Genomic DNA, 20,812 nt, shown 5'->3' with positions numbered 1-20,812 from the left:
TGTTCGTAACTTTGACCGATTCATTTAAATACTTTCGTTCAAACAGGTTGATTCAATAGCTTGCATTTTCGTGTTAGTTAACTTTTGATTACAGCACGACTTCGAGAGGCAGTTAGCTCAGCCCGAAAACCATCCTCACACGTGAGAAACTTGTCTCTCGAGGCGAATTCCTCAAAAAAAACTATCCTGCACACGACAGTAACTTGCTTAGCTAACAGCCTCGCGAGGTCTTCAGCTCAGCTATATTAAGCTCACGTGTGCGGCGAGCTTTTAATGCATGTTTTATACAACTGGCTCCAGAATTTAACTTTATGATATTTTGCACCAATCTTCAAAATCACACCAGTTGAAGATGTAATACCTATGGTCAACTGAATATTTACTTTGTTTCATGTTACTGATTAACTATAGATTAAATAGATCTAATCTCCGGACTATATAACCACCATTTAAATTTTGAAATTTGACACAGTGTAAATTATTTGTTAAATCAAAGCTTTGACTATTTGTTTTTTACTTCGTTGCCCAATTTTTTAAGAAAACAGTGAAACAGCGAAGACGTAAAATGTCTCTGGGTATAAGAACGTGTCATGCAATGAATTTAGGGTTTTTCATTTTGACTTTTTGCAGTTTTACAGTCATTTGCGGTGAGTATATATATAGTCTTGTTGTGTATAGAATTTTGTTTTATTTTCGCGTCTATAGACTATTTTTGTGTGGGGAACCCGAGCCGTAAGGAATATTTGGAGTAGCTACGTGTACAAGTCTTTGAAAATATGAATACTAGAACTGTAGTATAGACATTGTTCGAGTAGACAGCTTAAGAATATAAGTATTTTATACAGTGTGCAGATTGGGATTCAGTTGACATGACGTTTGTCTATAATGTGAAACAAGAGACTTCAAATAAAGGTTTGTTCATCGCCCGCTGCGCAAAACCGTGAGCCAAAATGGTTTAAATTGTAAGTTTTAAGCAATCTATTGCAAGACACACCTACATGTTTAACGAAAGAAAATAATAAAAACAATTGAAAAGTTATAAGCTTATGTCGAGAGTGACTCAAGTCCCGTTGGGGTAGAACAAAATTTTGATAAAAATAAACAAGTAGCTACATGCACTGCATGGAAAAGTTGAACGAAGGCAATGTCGTTGGTAAACCTCTATGTCCCTAACTACAAACACAAATGTTGCCTTACAGTGTGGCAATTAAGGTTTACGCCTTGCACTAAACCTAACTAACTCATTAAAACGTTTTTGTTTTTTTATTATTAAGACAATATTTTGTCAGGGTGCCCGACTCACAATAGGTGGTTTTCAGCGGGGCCCTGGATTAAAATAAAGTACAAAATATACACAAATATTATAGAGTAGAATATAGATACGTTAAAATTAGCTACTTTTAAGGCGTAAAATAGTAAAGAAAGTGTGCGATAAAAGAAGTCCGCAGACAAATTAGAGTTTCCTAAGTTTCAATTTAAAAGTTCTGAAGTGTGTCTGAGATGCTTCGTATCTCGAAGGGGAGCATTAAACGTACAACCGGCGGTAGGTAAATTGAAACTAATATTTCACGAAATTAAGCCGTAAACGTATGCTAACAGCAACAAGTGAAATCTTTGCTAAATTGATTGCTTTGAGATTTTTAAAGACGGAATCTTTGTTATCTTTGTTGAAGACGGGGTGTCTTTGTCGCCGAAAGATTGGCCGAAAGAAGATTTTGACAGACTGAAAAGTTATTCAGCTCAAAGATATTTTTTTCCCAAACCATTAGCTGTGAGCCCTGGTTATGGTGTGGTCAGCGGGACAACCAATTCTCTCGCTGTGCATGCTGGGATTGTTGCGTTGCAACAAGGAGGAAATGCCATGGATGCCTGTGTAGCTACAGCACTTACAGGTTAAAGTCGTAATTTTATTTTTACCTGGCACTTTTTAGCGTCAAAATGCATTTCATAGTGTTTCACCTCACGAGTAACTATATTTGATTGTTACATATGTTACACTGGATTCTTTGCAGAAATAACCCTTGCAGCTGGTTGTTACGTCTCCTTCGCTGGTGTTACAGAGATACTATACTACAACAGTCATGAAAACCGAGTATATAGTTTAGATGGTGGTTGGAATATTCCAACTGACCTTGACGTTGAGCAAATATTGCCAATTCACACAACAAAACCAAATGGAGCATCGGTTCTTGTGCCTGGGTTTTTTGCAGGTATGTCGTAGGGCATGCAGGCAGGCGTGAACCTTACCTTCTCCTTTATTCAAAATCGCGCATTAATGGTAGACACTTTTGATTCAAAAAAAATAAATCATAAGATATTTGAATTTTCAAATTTAAAAAAAAGATGAAAGTTACGGCATTTGCATACCGTTACCGATTTCGCTGAAGTTTTATTTTTGTAAAATATTTTTTCATTTCAGGAATTGATGCAGCGGTCAAAAGGCTAGCGAACTTCGATCTCAAGACATTGTTGGAACCTGCGTTGTATTTCGCTAAAAATGGATTTAATCTAAGTCATCTCTTGGCCGGAAACATTGCAGCAAACTACAATGATGTCACATTGCTCAGAACTGAAGATGGTCAGTGAGAATCATTTGATGAATTTAAATTCTGTTGATGAAATATATAAATTCAGCAGCAAACCAAAGATGACATTATTCGTAAAAAAATGTAGCTACCATTGTGACGCATGCGACCAGCTATGAATCAAGAACATTTACATATAATTGGATAATTAACGTTAACTGCTTTCTGGGTCGCCTATATGAAAAAAATTGAGCAGTTTTCTAAAAAGTGAAATCAACATCTTTTTGAAGTTAATTGCATGCACTGATGAAGGCCCAAGCCTTTTCGGACCGAAACCTGGTCATGTAACAAACACGCGTGGTGTTCCTAGAAATCGATTATTCAGAAATATATTTTGTTAATCTTCTTGATTATGTTTAGGAAAACGACTGTTTACAAACCCTGAAACTGGTGAATATTACAAATACGGCGAACTATTCAAACAACCAGAGCTGTTAGACGTTCTTCAATCTATTGCTGAAAATGGAGTAAATGAGATGTACACTGGAGCCTGGGCGCAAGATATGGTGTCACTAGTTCAAAAAGAAAATGGTGTTATCACAATGTCTGATATGAGTTCTTACACAGTCAACTGGAAAGATCCCATAAATACGACGTATTCTGATTATGTTGTCTCAACTTCAGGTTGGTGCTGTTATATGTATTTTGATAGCAGTTTGTTTTTGAATTTGCCTGTGAGAAATTCATACAAACATGAATTGATTATATTTAGTTTGAATACCAATGCACAACGATTCCCTTCGGGAGAAAATTAATTTGTTTCGCATATTTGCTAATTGTCAATAGTTTGGAATGTTCTAAATTTCTTTAGGTACCAACAACGCTGGCTCAGGAGGTATTGAGTTACTGGAAAAACTGAATCTAATGGAATTTGCTGATCTTCGAAGTTACTCCTATCTTACAAATTCGACCAGACTCTACTGGTTTGCTTCTATAATTCGCTTTAGTAACTTCATTTCGTTATATTTACGAACAATGCCAAATGCAATTGCTATTCTTGAACGTGAATTTCAGTTGGATTTTTCAATCCGAAACAGAACATCGAAGGAATTTGCTTATTCTGTTTGGAGTCAAATGAGCAAACCTGGTGGAATGGATGAAATCAACGAGAAAATAAAAAAACTTCTAGGTAAGATTAAAACGTCACTATGTATGAGTAAAGGTGGGTGTGGTCACTCTCGCAAGGTTAAGACAACGCGCAACCCAAAATAAAGTTGCGTGAAGGTGGGTGTGGTCACTCTCGCAAGCTTAAGACAACACGCAACCCAAAATAAAGTTGCGTGAAGGTGGGTGTGGTCACTCTCGCAAGGTTAAGACAACGCGCAACCCAAAATAAAGTTGCGTGAAGGTGGGTGTGGTCACTCTCGCAAGGTTAAGACAACACGCAACCCAAAATAAAGTTGAGTAAAGGTGGGTGTGGTCACTCTCGCAAGCTTAAGACAACACGCAACCCAAAATAAAGTTGCGTGAAGGTGGGTGTGGTCACTCTCGCAAGGTTAAGACAACGCGCAACCCAAAATAAAGTTGCGTGAAGGTGGGTGTGGTCACTCTCGCAAGGTTAAGACAACACGCAACCCAAAATAAAGTTGAGTAAAGGTGGGTGTGGTCACTCTCGCAAGCTTAAGACAACACGCAACCCAAAATAAAGTTGCGTGAAGGTGGGTGTGGTCACTCTCGCAAGGTTAAGACAACGCGCAACCCAAAATAAAGTTGGGCGTGAAGGGTGGGTGTGGTCACTCTCGCAAGGTTAGACAACGCGCAACCCAAAATAAAGTTGCGTGAAGGTGGGTGTGGTCACTCTCGCAAGGTTAGAACAACGCGCAACCCAAAATAAAGTTGCGTAAAGGTGGGTGTGGTCACTCTCGCAAGGTTAGAACAACGCGCAACCCAAAATAAAGTTGAGTGAAGGTGGGTGTGGTCACTCTCGCAAGGTTAGAACAACGCGCAACCCAAAATAAAGTTGAGTGAAGGTGGGTGTGGTCACTCTCGCAAGGTTAGAACAACGCGCAACCCAAAATAAAGTTGCGTGAAGGTGGGTGTGGTCACTCTCGCAAGGTTAGAACAACGCGCAACCCAAAATAAAGTGAGTTGTTACGGTCAGCATCCTATATATTTATTTTAATAGGTGGTCATACAATATACAAGCTTCGATACAAGCTTCGCGCCTCACTCTGATGGGGTGGTAGCGATGGATAAGTATGGTAATATGTGTTCAATGATACATACAATCAATAGTCAACCGTGGGGAACAGGTTTATTTGTACATGGAATTGCGCTTCCACATTCTGCGGCCATTAATAAGTATTATATCAAACAATTAAGCCTGGTACTCGATTGAACTCAGAACTTCAGCCCGCTTTTGCATTCAGAAAAAACAGTGCCCAAAAAAATAGACCTTGGGAGCCTGCAATGGCTATTTCTGTTGTTGGTGCTTCACTTCGTCAGGTGACTCCGCAGATAATAACAAGTGTCTTAGATGAAAACCTGAATCCAAATCAAGCGCTATCCCGACCCCAGCTTATGTTGCCATCATTGGGTAATTACTTACAAGATATTCGAGTACAGCGTTGTACCATTGATCAGAATGTGTTACATGAAGTACGACGCAAAGGACAGCAAATTACGGAGATTGATGATCATACATCGCTGGCTATCCATGGTCTTGGCGTTTTGATATCTGTGGATAAAGATGGATTACGATATGCGTCATCGACTCCTTTCTTAGATGGTCTTGCTGAGAGTACTAGTGAGACTTAATTTTTGTGCAACTTTTTATTTTACCAACGCAACTCCACGAATCGGCCAAAAATATGAATATTTGTGGGATGGGATAATCTTAAATTTTGAACAAATAAATTGTTAATAGAGGACAGACTTTTGACCATTCTTTTTGTCCTGAGCTGAAGGGGTGTCAATTGCCTTCCCCGTGAATTTTTTCCCCGTCGCCTTTGCGTTCCGTTTTATGTTTGTCATCTCGAAATTTCTTTAGTTAATTAGAAGAGCCGCGTGTTTAGATAAAGCATTATTCATTATTTGTCGTTTTAATTAATATTTGAACCCTGCAAACCAATTTTACCAAGCCGTCAATCATTCGTACCCTCGACATGGGCTAATGCATTTTAATTTATTTTTTAATTAAACAGACCGGCTCATCTTTGGTTTACAGCAATATACAAACAATTGCGGCAACTTTAAACTTTTATCAGTGCTATATCTACCAGCACCGATTTACAGAACTTCATGGTCATGAAATTTAACCTTTGACTACTAGATATTGCTTTTAAGTAAATTAGCTTGTAGGTCCGTCCAAGCCTTCATCAGTGGAGTAATAAGGCTAATTTTTGTCAAGAATATTATTAGATATCGCTTGTCTATCAATATCAATTGATCAATTTTGACGAGATATTGGCTTAACCGCTATCATTTAATGAGTTAGTGCACAAGCATGAAATTATTCATTTATAAATTCATGTTTTATAAAAGAATCTATTTTTATTGCATTCTGTCGAATTAGTCGAACCAAGCGGAGTAAACTTATACAAAGTTAGGAAAATTGTTGGCAAACTGGTTTAAACTGGTAGTTCTTTGGAAGGTAAAAGTTCTTTGGAAGGTAAAATTCATATAGAAAATATATATAGATTACGGACAAGGTTATTTCTATTATTTTATAGTAATGGCACAAGTTTAGGCAAGGATTTGCTAGAACCTATACAGTCAGTTTAAATAGCTACAATTGAAATATAACTATGGTAATATACCTATGGTAGACCTATATTGTACCTTGGACAGACACAACAAAGAAAACTCAAATTTAGGGAACACCGTGTAGGCATATTACCTCCCTAGAGTCTATGCACGGATATATAAATCGCATTTCAGGAATGCGGCATATAGCAGTTGCATATACTGTCTGCATAGCTTTTCATCTTATATATTTACAGAAGTCAAAATGAAGAGTTTCATGTTTTTTTTCCTTTTGGTGTTACAAATATGCTGTGTTTTTGTCTTGGCGGATGTTTCTTCGGAAGGCCAAGATGATATTGAGAATATTTTAACTAAAGTGGACACAAGGTAAAACTTCAATCATAGATTTTGCTGTTTGAAGCCCGCTCTGTGTACGGGAAAGGAAATTAAAATTAGCACTAATTACGACAGATCAGCTCAATTAACAAATTTGAACACAATGCTTGAAATGTCTGATTCTGACAAGATCTGCAGGTAATATAAAGTTCAGTTCAACCCTAAAATAATGTTCACGTGAAAATTAACTCAACGAGTGCAGAACGGCTTATTTAAACAAAATGACCTTAGAATATGACCAAGCTGGAACGAGAAAGTAACGCCCACATTCCTATTTACCCTCAAGCTTGATTGGCTAGTTTGTCATCACACCCAACCTTTATATTCACGCCTAAATCATGACAAGGCTGATTTTCTGTCTCAACATGTATTTCGTCCTAAGGGCTGGTTTTCATATGACATAATTTGTTGTAATTCACATATTGTAATTTCTTGTCATTCGGTTTTAATATGTCGATTTCCCCATAACAACGAATTACTTTGTTTTGTCTATGAGAACTTTTTAGGGCGAAAAAAAACTTTAGAAAAAGTTTTTTAGGATGAATGATCCGTTTGTTTGCTTGCGTTTAAATTCTAACCGATTGTTAGGCAAACGATAGTTTTCTTCTAAAAATTTCGATGAAGACTGATAATTCATTTCTAGTATATAAATTTAAGTCAAATGGAACGCCTGCGTATCCTTTATTAGCTGCCATGATTTGTGTTCAAATGTACAAAGATTCCCTCAACTCAGCCTCCACAACCAAACGGCGTGCACAACCAAGATCAAGATCATATATATGTTATTTACCGGCTGCGAGGTCCGGATAGAAAAATATTTTCCCGGGGTATCAAAAACGATTCGAAAACGCAGGCCGAGATTACAGCCAATCAGATTGCAGGAAAGGCTAGGATTCTGCCCGCTGCTGATTTGCAATTTTTTTCTTTCTTTTATTGTAGTTCCACGGATAGGAAAAATCCTGTACGAGAAAAGCGGGGATGGTTCAGCAACAACAACAACAACAATAATAATAATAACAATAACAACAACAATAATAACAACAATAACAAAAAAACAACAACAACAACCGGTATTGTACAGAACCTTGTTACTGTTGGATCGGTGATAAGCATAACTCCAAAATTTATGTCGATTATCGAAAAATCTCGTGTCGAGGAAGTTCGGATTCACACGCATGCGCATTGGCGTGCCAGAGAAAGTGTGGATGTGAGTAAATATCAAATATGGTTCAATGAATGGTTCAATGTATGCTCAATTGTTAATAGATTGTATTGATTGTTTTAGACTATATCAACAGCTATAGTTACCTATGCAAAAAGATTAATGAGGTATATGATTCTCATCAAGGAGAACTTGGGTGTTACGCAAGTCACAGAGATCCAACTTCAGTCCACGGGAGGAAGAGAAGCCCAAACAACAACAACAACAACAACAACATAACAATAACAACAACAACAACAATAATAATAATAATAACAACCACAACAATTGTCTGTGCAGACGAAAAAGAGCCAACAACAACAATAACAACAACAATAATAATAACAACAACAATAACAACAACAACAACAACAATAACCATAATAATTGTTATTGCAACTTCTTCGATCTCTGGAATAAAGTTCGTCGTCTGTACAAACAATTTTGTTGCAAAACAAGAAAATGTCCAACCTGGTTTAAGATGCATCATGGAATTTGTAGAAAAAAGTGTGTAGCAATGGTATGTCAATCCAAAAATAATCCAAAAAGGTCTAATGCAAATTCGTATGCCTCAAAACTTGAAATGTTTGTCAAGAAAACTTGAAAGTCAAGCTTGTAACAGATTTTCTGGTTCAGCAAATCTTGATTTTTATTGCAGTCCTCCGATCTTTGATCGTTATCTTTACTCAGTAAGCATCATCTACCACCAACTTTACATTTTTTTAGTTGGCGACATGCAAGATGGCTTCAAAGGTGATGATTATGCTGCTGAAAACGGCCGACTTTACGAAAAATAGCTCATCCTGTAGAAAGCAAGCCATATTTTGTTTACTGCTAAATATTTACTTCTGTTCTTTAATCTAAAAGTATACGATACTCTGCGGTTGAATGTATCCTGTATTTACAACTCATTCAGACTACTTTAGTTTGTGGCACTTTGTCAATTTTATAATGATCGGGTGAATAAATGTTGATTAATGATCGGAGTAAATAATGATCGCATGTTGTTTTTTAAAGTCTTATATATCATAATATTAGATAAAATTTGTATTCGAAGCTCTTTTTGTACCGTAATTGTTTCAGTTTGAGCACACACATGCTAAAGTTAGACTTTATACAATAATTCAAATTAGATTTACTTATATTGTTGGAGCAGCCTCGTACCCAGGCGCTTTATTGGAAAACATACGGCTGCATTCAGCGTAATATAGAGATCTGTGGCTAAAACGTGCGAGCGTGCAGGGATGGTTGGGAAGGACGCGACAGGAGAGCGAAGCTTTATTTGCCGCGTTCTACCCAAGCATCTCTGCGTGCTCGCACAGATCTCTATATTACGCTGAATGCAGCCTTTATGTTTTCCAGTAAAGCGCCTGGGTACGAGGCTGTTGTTGGAGAATAACCGTTGTCCGTGCGTCAGCGCGAGGTATTTTCATTTTCTCCAGAGTTCACTCGACCTTGGCTTTGGCGCGGAACTATGTAAACCACGACTATAGGTTATTACCCTGCTCTATCGGTACCGACTTGACAACCTCAGTGCCCTCTCGAATAATGCTCCATATTAAACGACAAACACCATACAACTATAAAATATTCCGATAGAATTAATACATGGAGGCAAGAGCCATCATTCGTTTGAAAAATAAAAACATGATCTTGGTAGATTTTTGTAGAAAGAGAAAAAAGTGAATTTTTTCAGTCTCGAGAAAATCACCCTGTCAAGTTTTCGTGAAAAAAAAATTATTAAGGTAAGTAAACATTAGCATTAAAAGCGGGAAATTTTTTACCTTTTTTTAAAGTTTTAGTCGGACATTTTTTAATTTTCAGTCTTTAAGAGACACATGTTTTTAAATTTTTTTTGACTTGCTAGACTGAATATTTGCTTCAATTGCGATTTCAGATGTAATCTACGAGACTACGAGTTGCATGCTTGTTGCCTCATGACTATATATATACGCCGGTTATACACATTGAAATACATCCTTAATCCTTGTACTTTTTTCCTTTTAAACCTATTTTGAAATGCATTGTTAACTCTTGTACTTTACTTTGACTTCACTTTATTAAAAATACAAAACAATCGCACCGTAACCATTAGCTTCACTTGCGCCGCATATAACTAACCTATATGGAAAGATAGTGCTCTAAGGCACAGGCACGCTTTAAGGTTGTGTGCGTTTTAGACGAGAAAATCAATCATGAACATTAAATTGAACCTATATATTTAAATTGTTATTTCATTTGAGAGTCTACCAAAAAGGCATTAAATAATATAAAAAGGTGTAGCCTTTCACCGCAGGTTCGCTGGTGTAGTCTACTGGTTAAAGCAGTTTAATTAAACTTCTTTGAAAAGGGTTAGGCCTAATAAAGAACGATAGGCTTTCGACAAATGACGGGGTGGTCTAGTGGTTAAGACCTTGGTCTCTCAATCCTAGGACACATGTTCAAGTCCTGGTAATGCAAAAAAAATCAGCCTTAAAAATTTCGGTATGATTTGTGAGCTTCAAAAGTTAGAATTCCCAGCCTTCAAGAAGCAAGAAGGCTGTAAATTTGAAAGAAATTGGAAGTAAAAAAATAATCAGAGAAACACTTTGAACAATTTTCGCTTCTTAAAAGTACTTGAAAATTGCCAAAAAAACGCAAGTAAAAAAAAATTTAAAAACATGTGTCTCTTAAAAAGACTGAAAAAAGTTAAAAAAAGTTAAAAAAATTTCCCGCTTTTAATGCTAATGTTTACTTACCTTAATAATTTTTTTTCACGAAACTTGACAGGGTGATTTTCTCGAGACTGAAAAAATTCACTTTTTTTCACTTTTTTGAAATTCTCTAAGATTTTTTTTTGACGCGGAAGTATTTTGTCTTGGGCTACCTGTGTCTGTCTTGGGCTACTGTGTCCGGCTTGACACAGGTAGCCCAAGACAAAATACTTTCGTGTCCAAAAAAAAATCTAAGAGAATTTCAAAAAAGTGAAAAAAATTAAATTTTTTCAGTCTCGAGAAAATCACCCTGTCAAATTTTCGTGAAAAAAAATTAAGGTAAGTAAACATGAGTTTTTTAAAAGCGGGAAATTTTTTAATTTTTTCTGTCTGACTTTCTTCATTCAGTTCAGGCTTTTTAAAAGACACGTGTTTTTAAAACTTTTTTTAATTGTGCTTTTCTTTCAATTTTCAAGTACTTTTGAACGCGAGAATTTGTTTTCATTTTTTTTGTTTCAGATTTTTTTCAATTTACAGTCTTTTGCAAAGGCCGAGAAGTCTTTTAACTGTTTTAAGGCTTCCAAATCACACCGAAAATTTTCAGGCCAATTTTTTTGCATTGCCAGGAGTTGAAACGCTTGTCCTCGGAGTGAGGAACGAATGTCTTAACCACTAGACCATCGCATCATTTGTCGAAAGCTATTGTTCTTTTTTTGACCTAATTCTTTTCGATGAATTTTAAATTAAATGGTAATTTCGGTGGAAAAATCGAACCTTTCCCATGAGGATTCGAACATACCCTTACAGCCTGCTAGGCCGTAGCCTTAACCACTGGGCTACCGCTATAACGTATATATTAAGGCTGCTATCAACATATAATCCGATGGCCGAGTGGTTAAGGCTACGGCCTACTTGGTTGTATGCGTAGGTTCGAGTCCCACATGGGAAAGGTTCAATTTTTCCCACTGAAATTACTATTTAATTTAAAATTCATCGAAAAGAATTAGGTCAAATAAAGAACAATAGCTTTCGACAAATGATGCGGTGGTCTAGTGGTTAAGACATTCGTTTCTCACTCCGAGGACAAACGTTTCAACTCCTGGCAATGCAAAAAAATTGACCTGAAAAATTTCGGTGTGATTTGGAAGCCTTAAAAGAGTTAAAAGACTTCTCGGCCTTTGCGAAAGACTGTAAATTGAAAAAAATTTGAAATAAAATAAATGAAAACAAATTCTCGCGTTCAAAAGTACTTGAAAATTGAAAGAAAAGCACAATTAAAAAAGTTTTAAAAACACGTGTCTTCTAAAAGCCTGAACTGAATGAAGAAAGTCAGACGGAAAAAAATTAAAAAATTTCCCGCTTTTAAAAAACTCATGTTTACTTACCTTAATTTTTTTTTCACGAAAATTTGACAGGGTGATTTTCTCGAGACTGAAAAAATTTAATTTTTTTCACTTTTTTGAAATTCTCTTAGATTTTTTTTTCGGCGCGAAAGTATTTTGTCTTGGGCTACTGTGTCTGTTTTGGGCTACCTGTGTCTGGCTTGACACAGGTAGCCCAAGACAAAATACTTTCGCGTCCAAAAAAAAATCTAAGAGAATTTCAAAAAAGTGAAAAAAAATTAAATTTTTTCAATCTCGAGAAAATCACCCTGTCAAATTTTCGTGAAAAAAATTTAAGTTATGTAAACATGAGTTTTTTAAAAGCGGGAAATTGTTAAATTTTTTTCCGTCTGACTTTCTTCATTTTTAGGCTTTTTAGAAGACACATGTTTTTAACACTTTTTTAACTTGTGCTTTTTCTTCAATTTTCAGGTACTCTCGAACGCAAGAATTTCTTTTTAAAGTTTTTTTTTATTTCAAATTTTTTTCAATTTTCAGTCTTTCGCATAGGCCGAGGAGTTTTTTAACTGCTTTAAGCATTCCAAATCATGCAGAAATTTTTCAAGTTATTTTTTTTGCGTTGCCAGGAGTTGAAACGTTTGTCTTCGGGTTGGGAGACCAACGCATTAACCACTAGACCACCAAATCATTTTTCAAAAGCTATTGTTCTTTATTTGACTAAATCCTTTTTGAATAATTTTAAATTAAATAGTAATTTCAGTGGGAAAAATCGAACCTATCCCTCTCAGGATTCGAACCTACGCTTACAACATGTTAGGTCGTATCCTTAACAACTAGGCCACCGGATCGTGTGTTAAATCCTGACATAAATATTATTATATAAACATCCACAGCGCCCGGTTTAAGGTTGACCAAAAAACGCAGTGGGTTTAACTCCAAGATTCGAAGGTTCAGTATGACATTGCTCAATGTGGCGATTGTGGGATTATTACTTCCCAAGATTATTACTTCCCATTTCCCAAGATAAATTTTTAAATTTCAGCCAAATCAGCAACGGGGAGCAAAAGAAAAAATCCCAATCGTCGTCAATTTTTTGAAATTTCAAAGTTCCGTTGAAAGTGCGTGGAAATTCTTCAGGATTAATCAGAATTGAATTCTTTCAAGAAAACAATACATTCAGTGAACACATGAAATCATACTTTGATAAATTTTAAAATTTCAGCCAAATCGGCAACGGGGGACCAAAGCAAAAATCCTAATTTTCGTAAATTTTGTGAAATTTGAAAATTCGGTTGAAAATACGTCGAAATGCTTCAGAATTAATTAGAATTGTATTCTTTCATTAAAACAATACATTTGAACACACAAAATCATACTTCTATAAATTTCAAAATTTCAGCCAAATCGGGGACCAGGGGGAAATTCGTAATTTTCGTTATCATGTGAAATTTGAAAATTCGGTTAATTAGAATTGTATTCTTTCATCAAAACAATACATTTGAACACACAAAATCATACTTTGATAAATTTCAAAATTTCAGTCAAATCGGCAACGGGGGACCAAAGGAAAATTCCTAATTTTCGTCAATTTTTTGAAATTTGAAAATTCGGTTGAAAATATGTCGAAATTCAGAATTAATTGGAATTGTATCCTTTCACTTAAATTATAAAAGTATTGAAAAATACTAGTATATATGTCAAAAATATATAATATGTATATATAACCCCACTCCCTATCTAGTAAGCCACCCCTTTTAAGATAAAAAATTATGAAGCCGCTCCTTCGCAAACTCCTAAAACACGTGTCTTTATGCGATCTTTTCTTTGAAGAGTTTGGTTTTGATTTTTGGCTTCATAATAGTCAATTTCATGAGCGGAGGTATTTGGCGTTGTGGTTCCTTATCTTCCATAATTTTCCTAAAATTTTCAGTGTATTTTGCTTTTCTATAGTACTATGAACGCAATACCGTTCCTTTTGAAGAAAATTACTTAAGATTTTATAGATAACCTTAAAGCCCCCCTCAATTAAGCCCCCTCTCTAATAACCCCTCCCCTCCAAAGGGTCTGAAACCGGGGGCTTAATAGAGAAAATACGGTATATTTGTATACGCAGCGCTTTTTGTACCCCAATGGTTTCAGTTCCTGATATGAAATGGTTTTATTTGCATAATTGTGATCAAATTTCGTACATTCTACACGTAAATTCTTCATTAACACCAATGCTTCACAGATTTGCAATTTTTTGCATTCCAGTTATATCGCCATTCTCCGCAAAAAATCGGGGATGTCGGTTTAACAATATCGTCTACTATGCAAGGCTGGTTATTCTGCCACTATTTTTCCTGTTCGATGCAACTGAACAATCAACTTTTGAGGTTTCACTGCCGGTCTTATTTCGCTGTCATTAACAATGTAGTTAGTTTTATTGCAACAGGTGAAACACAGCAAAAAATGTTATATCCCAGAAGCAGCTTGTGACGTTGCGGAAATGTCTTAAGCATCATCCAAGAAAAAGAAATTTCCTGCCTGTTTTTGCTCCACATCCTAAAAAAGTAAGGATGGTATATAATGGTTTACATTTGGGAATGTTGAATGTATTTTGTTTAATGCAAGGAAATGCGCGAACTCAATCAGCTGCCAACCGGGCCGGGGCGCAGCAAAAACAGTGTTTTACTGCGCCCTGCTGCCAACTAAGATTTAGTGCAACAAAGCGGAAGTGGATTAAATACCTTCACTGAATTTAGTTTATTTATCCTTGGTCTGAAGTTGCCTGGGTCTCTTCGGAATGTTATGTTCAAGGATTCCAAAAACTTATTCATCCCCGTCAATAAACTTTGAGGACTAGGAAAAAGGAAATGACACATTTGATTTATGATCATGCAGTAAAAAAATACACAGCGTTGTGGTTTTTTTAATATTACTGACACCTAGCAAAATGTTACAGACATCAACGGTCTCGATGCTGTATTATTTTGGCCGTTTACGAATGATAATGCTCGTTCCCAAATTTTAGGTTGAGAAACTCTGATGATGATAGCGACTTTTGGCTAGCCAGCGATTCTCTGAGAGAGTTCGGAAGGGGACCTAACGAAAATCAGCCTGCCTTGCAGCGTGTCCTCTGTAGGTGGGGCAAATAATTTCGAGATAAAAATTTGATCATTGATACTGACCTTCTTGCAAAAAGTAGAATTGACGGTGTTCCATCAAATAACACACGATCAGCAAGATACGTTGCCATTATGAAATCGTGTTCAACAACAAAACCAGTTTTCTTTGCATGCAAAATAAACCTATAAAATAATGACAACATGTAGCGCGATATAGTTGAAAAATAAATTGAAAAAGATGGAGCGAGTCGAATAATCGATGAAATGAAAGCAGGAGGATCGATGTCACAACTCTAAAAAAATTGTTCTACACCTGTGTCTGCGGTCTGCCTGGTGTCTACACAGTCATAGTGGTATAAATTAGGGTATAAACTTATCAAAACACTGACTACCAAAATCAGATTTTATTGAAGCAGACAAAAAGTCATTATTCATAAAAGAGAGAATCATTCAAGACGTGCAACAAGTAATACCTTTTGTAACAACAATTAACGGAATAAAAGATATAAGATACCTCTTAATTACTTTAGCGGCAACAAGACGCTGTTCAGAATCCAAGTAAGCCGATGGTTCATCAACCAAATAAACATCCGCAGGCTAAAAAGAAAGCTTTTCATGTAAATCAAAATATATTATTGTGTTAAAATTTCACATCGTTCAGCGTGTTTTTAGTTATACATTTTGCTTTTTTCTGGTAATATATACATCCACTATGCACTATCATCACTGTAATTGTAAAGACTGACCTTGCCAAGACAGAGGGTTAACGCAACACGTTGTAGTTCACCACCAGATAAGTTCTGTACTTCTTGGTCAAATATACTTTCTATTTGAAGTGGTTTGATCACATCCGTAATAAACTGCGGATGAATGTATGCATCACGAATCTTTTCATGCAGTAACTGCCGCACAGTTCCCTACAAAGGATCATTGTATACAATAGTCAAAAGGCCATCCAAGAAGTGTGGGTAAAGAACAATAATTTTAATACAACGTCGGGCGATGCACTTTGCCTGCCTTTGACATTTGCTTTAGCTATATATACCAACATTTGGAAGCAGCGAGCAGTTTCTAGAGAAACGCTTTTTTTTGGATAAATAAGTTTACTTACACGGGATTTCGGGCTGATTTTCTGTGGTTTATAACTGACATTAAGCAATGGAATCTCAGCTGCAATAAAGACAAAAAACGTCAAAAATGCGAAAATGGCAGAAAATATGTGATAAAAAATAGACATACCACCATCTTCTGGGGGTAGTTTGCCAGCCAACATTCTGATAAATGTCGTTTTTCCTGTACCTGAGTAGAGATTAAATAATTGTTACATATGAAAACTAGAAAAAAATTCGGAGAAGCAATACAGGATACCATGAGCCGATCGTAGACTAAAGCATTCGCAAAATCATTGTACGCGGAACTTGAATGGTGACTACAAGATTGTGTGGTTAATTAGCAGTACAGTACATTCCAACACTTGTTCAACTCAGCCACTCTTATAACGTCTTTAGTTAGTCTATTTTTGGACCTTGTCCAACCGATTTACACCTATCCACCATTGTCCAGTAGTTCAAATCACTGCAGTTGTGATGTACAGGTGGGTATGAATACTATGAAACAATTTAAGCCTTTTGAACCTACCATTTTCCCCAAGCATAACAATTATTTCAGAATCTGTAAATGAACCAGCTTCAACTTTCAACTCAAATGATTCTAAAACAGAATGAAACACAATACTCAATAGGGGGTATGTCAAGAGATATTGCACTGCTTTAGCTAAGTAGGTCAGGACCATTGGCTGGAACAGGTAAAATTTTGTAAATTTTGACAATTTTGTAAAATAACAAGGCAGAACTTGAAGAGATTTGGCTATTACATTTAACATTGCATATGGAATATATGTGTCACAGTATTTAACCCAAATCCGAGTATCTGACTTACTAAAATGCTGTTATCCTAAACTATTGCATACTGTAATCAAACTCATATTTCACAAGAGTTGAACAAAAAATACTGTTAAACACTTACTCAAAACTTTTCTCATATCAGGATAACTATATCTTCTTAATTTTTTAATTTCTTCCTCCTGAGATAATAATTAGAAGTAATTAAAATACATTGTATAGTATGATGGTAGAAAGTATGTAATCTTATAAACATAGGTAGGTAAACTTTTTCAGCCAAAATCACGCAACTCACAAATGCAAACTTCCTGGACTTATTAGCAAAAATTCCACGATTTTCAGTAGAATTTGATAAAAATTTGCCCAACTTTTAGATTCAAATGTGTCTAGGTGTGCAGCATCCCCCCTACCCCATACGCCTATAACAATAAGGACCTTGTCTGCTGTTTCTGCCACTTTAAATGTCAAAGATGTTTCCCTGAAACGTAGATTTTCAGTTGGAACAAAGCCATCCAAAAATATGTTTATCCCTAGAAAGAAGAAATCAAATATATATATTTTAGGCTATTATTCTTGCTGTACCTCCTTTGTTATCATGTTAAATTACCAGTTTAATGTACAGTATATCACAACACATTTTAAATATAAACTGCATGCAATCAGTAAGAGTGCATCAATGTCCTTATGTATAAATAAATTACCTTCTCTGACACTAAATGGCATAGTAACAACACCATAGGCACCAGGGACACCATACAAACAACAGATAAAGTCAGATAAATAATCCAAGACACTCAAATCATGTTCCACGACAATAATATACCTGGAAATAAACACAAGCAAACATCAAAACAACATGGACGGTTTTGGGCCTGGATCTGAACCATTTAAGCTCACAAATGATTGAGTTACAATAATATTAAATATTACAATGAGACACCATGAAACTTATGCACTTTTAATTTTTCCACTAGTAAACTTGCAGCAAAAACATGTCGGAAAACATGTACCACAACAAAGTGAATCTTTAGGAGAATGAAATTAGTCTAAACCTATTGTTCTCATTTCCTAAAATACCACCTTACCGATCACTTCTTATAAGGTTCCTTATAGCAAGAGCAGCTTTAAGACGTTGTTTGACATCCAAATAACTTGAGGGTTCGTCAAACATAAAACTAAAGGAAAAAGAAACAAAATAACAATAATTTCAACCCTGTAAACAGCTTTAGGAGGTAATCTTACAGGGCCTAAATTTTATCAACTGGAATACTGTAACATGGGTTTATGATAAAATGATAAATAGAATAATTGAAAACTACAAAAGAACTTAGTTTAGGAATAAATCTAAATCAGGTAAGGAGTGGCATCCATGCATGTGAGGTCCTACCATTGTGTACAACCACCCTGACTTTATATATCTTACATGTCAGCTTGCTGAACACAAACAACAGCACAGGCAAATCTCTGTAATTCACCACCAGAAAGTTCATCGACATTCCGCTCACGAACTGACAATAGATCTAAAATTGGACAAATTGAATCGCATTCAAAACTGTATTCTAGTTTCATCAACTCCCATCAAGTTGTGTGATAATGGTATGTATATACACACAAGGATACATCTTGGCATCTTCTTACCTAATTGTTCACAGAACTGTTCCTGAGAACAAGTTTCATCTTTTCTATCAAGTATGGACTGTACACTACCCTACAATAAGTAAAAAATAAAAAATTAGGTATTGTATGTATAGCAATAATACCTCAAATTTTAAGATTGATAACTCTGAAATACAACCACCTAAAAATTATCACTCACCTTTACAGCTTTAGGAATCTGATCAACATATTGTGGCTTAATAATTGCCTAGTAAAATACATAACCCACATATTAATTTATTTTTTATTTCTACAAAGTGTAGGGGGTCAGCTCATAGGGAAGCAACCCACTTCGGTATGGATTCTATTTTACAGTAAAAACTCAAAATCATTAAAAAGTTGTGAGCAAGTTTACCTTCAAATCATCTTCTAAAATCTTTGTAAAATAATTTTGAAGTTCTGATCCACGGAAGTATTGTAAAATTTCTTGCCAGTCAGGAGGATTCTGGAAATGATTGCAGATATTTTACATACTAATTACATAAACACAATGCTCATGCAAATACAAGGTACAGTACCAGTACAAAAGTAAGTAAGGCACACATACTAATTGTATTTTTTTTTGTATTGATATATCAAAATATACTACAAACATAATAGGTATCTGTGCATTACATGAGACTGAGCATAAATACATCTAGGTTACCTAAGATGAAACTTACATCAAACCTTCCAAGGTTTGGTTTCTGTTTTCCAGCTAGGATTTTTAGTGCTGTAGATTTCCCAATACCATTTGTACCCACTAACCCCAAAACCTCACCGGGGCGAGGTGTCGGTAATCTATGAAACAAGAAAAAAATAATTTGAAAAAATTCCCATAAAATGATCTTTACATCAGGAAATGTTCTGGAAGGATAGTTCTCTTTAATGCTGTTTACAAATAATATACCTGATTCTCAATAAACCATGTATAAATAATAACAAAATAGCAGCCTTCTTACCTGTGTAACTTAAATGAATTGGCATTATATCTGTGAGTTGTATCTTTTTCAAGGTTACTTGGCAAATTTATTATGTTTATAGCTTCAAATGGGCATTTCTGAAAATGGAATAAAGATGGAAATACTTGTTTAAATTGATGGGAACACTAAATCGAAACCAAAAAAACCCACCGTATTATAAGCAGTTTAATCAGGTGTAATTGAATATTTATTATAAGATTAACATTTCTGTACATTTTCTGCTGAATAGCAACAAAAAAATGAAAATGCTTCACACACCACTTTTTCATATTGGTATACTAAATACTAGTATAGTCTATATTACTGGGTGACCATAAAACATGATATCTAACATACCTTCACACATATACCACAACCAATACATAAGTCCTCTGAGATACTACAAACTTTCGAAGTTGGCGTTACCTCAATACATAGTTTACCTTACAAAGTTAAAAATATTTTAAAATCAGGAGTGCTTATAAATAGAATCAACATCAAATTTTCAACGCAAAAGACGAAATAATTTTTCACTTACCCATACGAACGACAGGACATGCTTTCTTACATTCCTGTCGACATTTCTTTGGTTTACATCGATCAGTATTTACGATAGCAATACGAGTTAATTTGTCTTGGGAAGACATATCAATCTACGATCGATGAATCTTTGATCGATGATTCATTCCAAATGGAGTGCATGTGCCGGTTTTGAAAAAGAACCGAGCCCGCGATATCTCTGAACTACGACATTACATATTTCAAAAGTCGAAACTAGCTAACTAAGTGTTTTTCAATCTTTCCGAAAAAACCACTGCATCAGTGAATCGCACACTTTTATGCATTGATATACATTGATATACATTGATAAAAAACTGACAACTTTCTATTCTGCATCAATTTACCTAGCACTCTAGTACACACAACTTTTGATGTATCTAATTTAAAACTTTCTCCTTCGTTTCGTGCCGCATTAAAGTAGTAGTGATCAGAATTATCCTTGTTTTGTCACCAATGGCTATTTTTATTAAACATTTGTGCAATTTCAACAAGCCTTTGTATTCAAGTAGCATATTCGAACCTATTTCCAAACTATTGTCAAATAAAAATGTTTCAAGAAATTTTACGCCGCATGTTAAAGAATTATGCAAACCTTGCATGACAGACAGTAGTTGTGACAACATGGCTAGATCAGAACCCAATGAGACCAATGTTGGCGAGTATGCAATGAAAATGGTGAAACAACTAGAAGTTGAAGGAAAATTAAAAACAAGAAGACGAGCTGTATGGTTGATTCGTCAGCAT

At 35.5% G+C, this 20,812-nt stretch overlaps 2 protein-coding genes and 1 long non-coding RNA gene across 3 annotated transcripts; 2 read left to right on the top strand and 1 right to left on the bottom strand.

Annotated features, from left to right (window-relative positions):
* The first annotated feature begins 558 nt into the window (after window positions 1-558).
* On the top strand, window positions 559-5,342 carry LOC114521544. Its single transcript, XM_028542008.1, has 8 exons — window positions 559-647; window positions 1,674-1,892; window positions 2,013-2,210; window positions 2,420-2,578; window positions 2,946-3,209; window positions 3,397-3,770; window positions 4,711-4,911; window positions 5,031-5,342. Exons 1-8 carry the CDS (start codon window positions 566-568, stop codon window positions 5,340-5,342), a joined length of 1,809 nt encoding a protein of 602 aa, XP_028397809.1. The 5' UTR covers window positions 559-565.
* Window positions 5,343-6,098: 756 nt separating this feature from the next.
* Window positions 6,099-7,701, top strand: LOC114521598. The gene is made up of 3 exons (XR_003686812.1): window positions 6,099-6,195; window positions 6,527-6,656; window positions 7,605-7,701. It is a non-coding gene; the product is annotated as an uncharacterized LOC114521598 (long non-coding RNA).
* Window positions 7,702-14,041: 6,340 nt separating this feature from the next.
* On the bottom strand, window positions 14,042-20,193 carry LOC114521349 (ATP-binding cassette sub-family E member 1-like). Its single transcript, XM_028541761.1, has 20 exons — window positions 20,046-20,193; window positions 19,865-19,950; window positions 19,508-19,605; window positions 19,229-19,346; window positions 18,922-19,011; window positions 18,727-18,774; window positions 18,549-18,618; window positions 18,334-18,430; window positions 17,996-18,085; window positions 17,612-17,733; window positions 17,346-17,440; window positions 17,035-17,092; window positions 16,648-16,719; window positions 16,249-16,308; window positions 16,121-16,179; window positions 15,756-15,926; window positions 15,524-15,606; window positions 15,073-15,192; window positions 14,632-14,743; window positions 14,042-14,446 (listed from the first exon to the last, which is right to left on the bottom strand). Exons 1-20 carry the CDS (start codon window positions 20,152-20,154, stop codon window positions 14,396-14,398), a joined length of 1,809 nt encoding a protein of 602 aa, XP_028397562.1. The 5' UTR covers window positions 20,155-20,193; the 3' UTR covers window positions 14,042-14,395.
* Window positions 20,194-20,812: the final 619 nt, after the last annotated feature.

This window comes from Dendronephthya gigantea, unplaced genomic scaffold (assembly GCF_004324835.1).
Source record: "Dendronephthya gigantea isolate DGI-Jeju-01 unplaced genomic scaffold, DenGig_1.0 000020F, whole genome shotgun sequence".
Taxonomy (NCBI): domain Eukaryota; kingdom Metazoa; phylum Cnidaria; class Anthozoa; order Malacalcyonacea; family Nephtheidae; genus Dendronephthya; species Dendronephthya gigantea.
This window is presented reverse-complemented; position numbering and strand designations above follow the sequence as displayed.